This window comes from Coregonus lavaretus, assembly GCF_964263955.1.
Source record: "Coregonus lavaretus genome assembly, chromosome: 24".
NCBI classification, from domain to species: Eukaryota; Metazoa; Chordata; class Actinopteri; order Salmoniformes; family Salmonidae; genus Coregonus; species Coregonus lavaretus.
Window position 1 is genome coordinate 44,675,970 of NC_140011.1, and position 1,240 is coordinate 44,677,209.

General features: G+C 40.2%; 1 protein-coding gene across 1 annotated transcript in view; it reads left to right on the plus strand.

The window, feature by feature from the left end:
• LOC311100121 (vacuolar protein-sorting-associated protein 36-like) overlaps positions 1–1,240 on the plus strand; it is a 45,932-nt gene extending 44,692 nt beyond the window's left edge. The window contains exon 11 of the mRNA XM_084140889.1: positions 163–1,240. Coding sequence (XP_083997015.1) covers positions 163–173 — 11 coding nt within the window. The 3' untranslated portion in view covers positions 174–1,240. The remainder of the gene's footprint in view (positions 1–162) is intronic.

Genomic DNA, 1,240 nt, shown 5'->3' on the forward strand with positions numbered 1-1,240 from the left:
TCTCTCTCTCTCTCCTCCTCCCTCTCTCTGTCTCTATCTATCCCTCCTCTCTCTCTCTCTCTCTCTATCTATCTATCCGTCCTCTCTCTCTCTCTCTCTCTCTCTCTCTCTGTCTCTCTCTGTCTCTGTCTCTCTCTCCCTCTCTCCCTCTCCATTCCCCAGGTTGTTACTAGCAGAGAAGATGGGTCACCTGTGTAGAGACGACTCTGTGGAAGGACTACGGTTTTACCCCAACCTCTTCAACAGTCAGGCTTGATGTAAACGTGTCCCAAATACAATCCTAGTCCCTGTATAGAGCACTGCTTTTGACCAGGGTCCATAGGACTTTAGTGTTGTAGGTTAAAATGTGTTTAACCAACGACCGGGCAAAACCAAAACCCACTTCTCAGTAGTACAGGGTGTACTACAAAGCAGGATCAATGAGTTAGCCAGCTAACTCGCCTAAATATTCTGAAATTATATTCTCTAGATGCTTTTTAGAAAGATACATTTGAAATGGGCATGGTCTGATTTGATTCAGATAATCTCTGTTTAGCTTTTCTTAATTAATCAGAAAATCAATAGTTATTTCTGGTTGTTTATCAAAGTTAGCTGACCAACTAGTTGATCCTGCATTGTAGTACTGTAGGCCACTGTATCCACTGTTACTGTGTTCTGTTAAAATAGTAGAAAAGAGAAGATCTCACCTTGCTAGTCAGCCTGTACAGACTATATTATACAAAGGGTGTTTCTTTTATGACTGTTCCCTGGACTCTCTAGACTTCTCATCATTTTATTTTATCGAGACGTTTGGGCTGTATAGAGCTCAAATGTATCAGAATATATCTGGTCTCTTGAGTCCCAGATGACAATGATCTAGTATAGATGTGAAGGTAAAGGTTTTTTTTTTTTTTTTCTGTGTTGGACAATAAGGTTAAAGAGTCTGCATCAATCAGTGTGTCATCATTAACATTGTGCCCTGGTGTTGGGCCTGATCTAGCTAAGGCTATGGAACTAAGTTGTAAAACACCAAACTTCTCCTGTAATGTAAAGTGTGTTTCACAGGGCGGCCGTTGAAACTTTTTACAGGTGGAAGGTCTCTGAAAACCTCTTTTTGAAGAGTATCTTAAATAACTCTCACGGCGAACCCATCACGCCCATGCTATGTGTTCCTTTACATTATAAAGACTGTATGTAACACAATGGTTAACGTGTCCCTTAATTCAAAGTAATTGGTTAATAAACTGTTTAACTGTAGTTA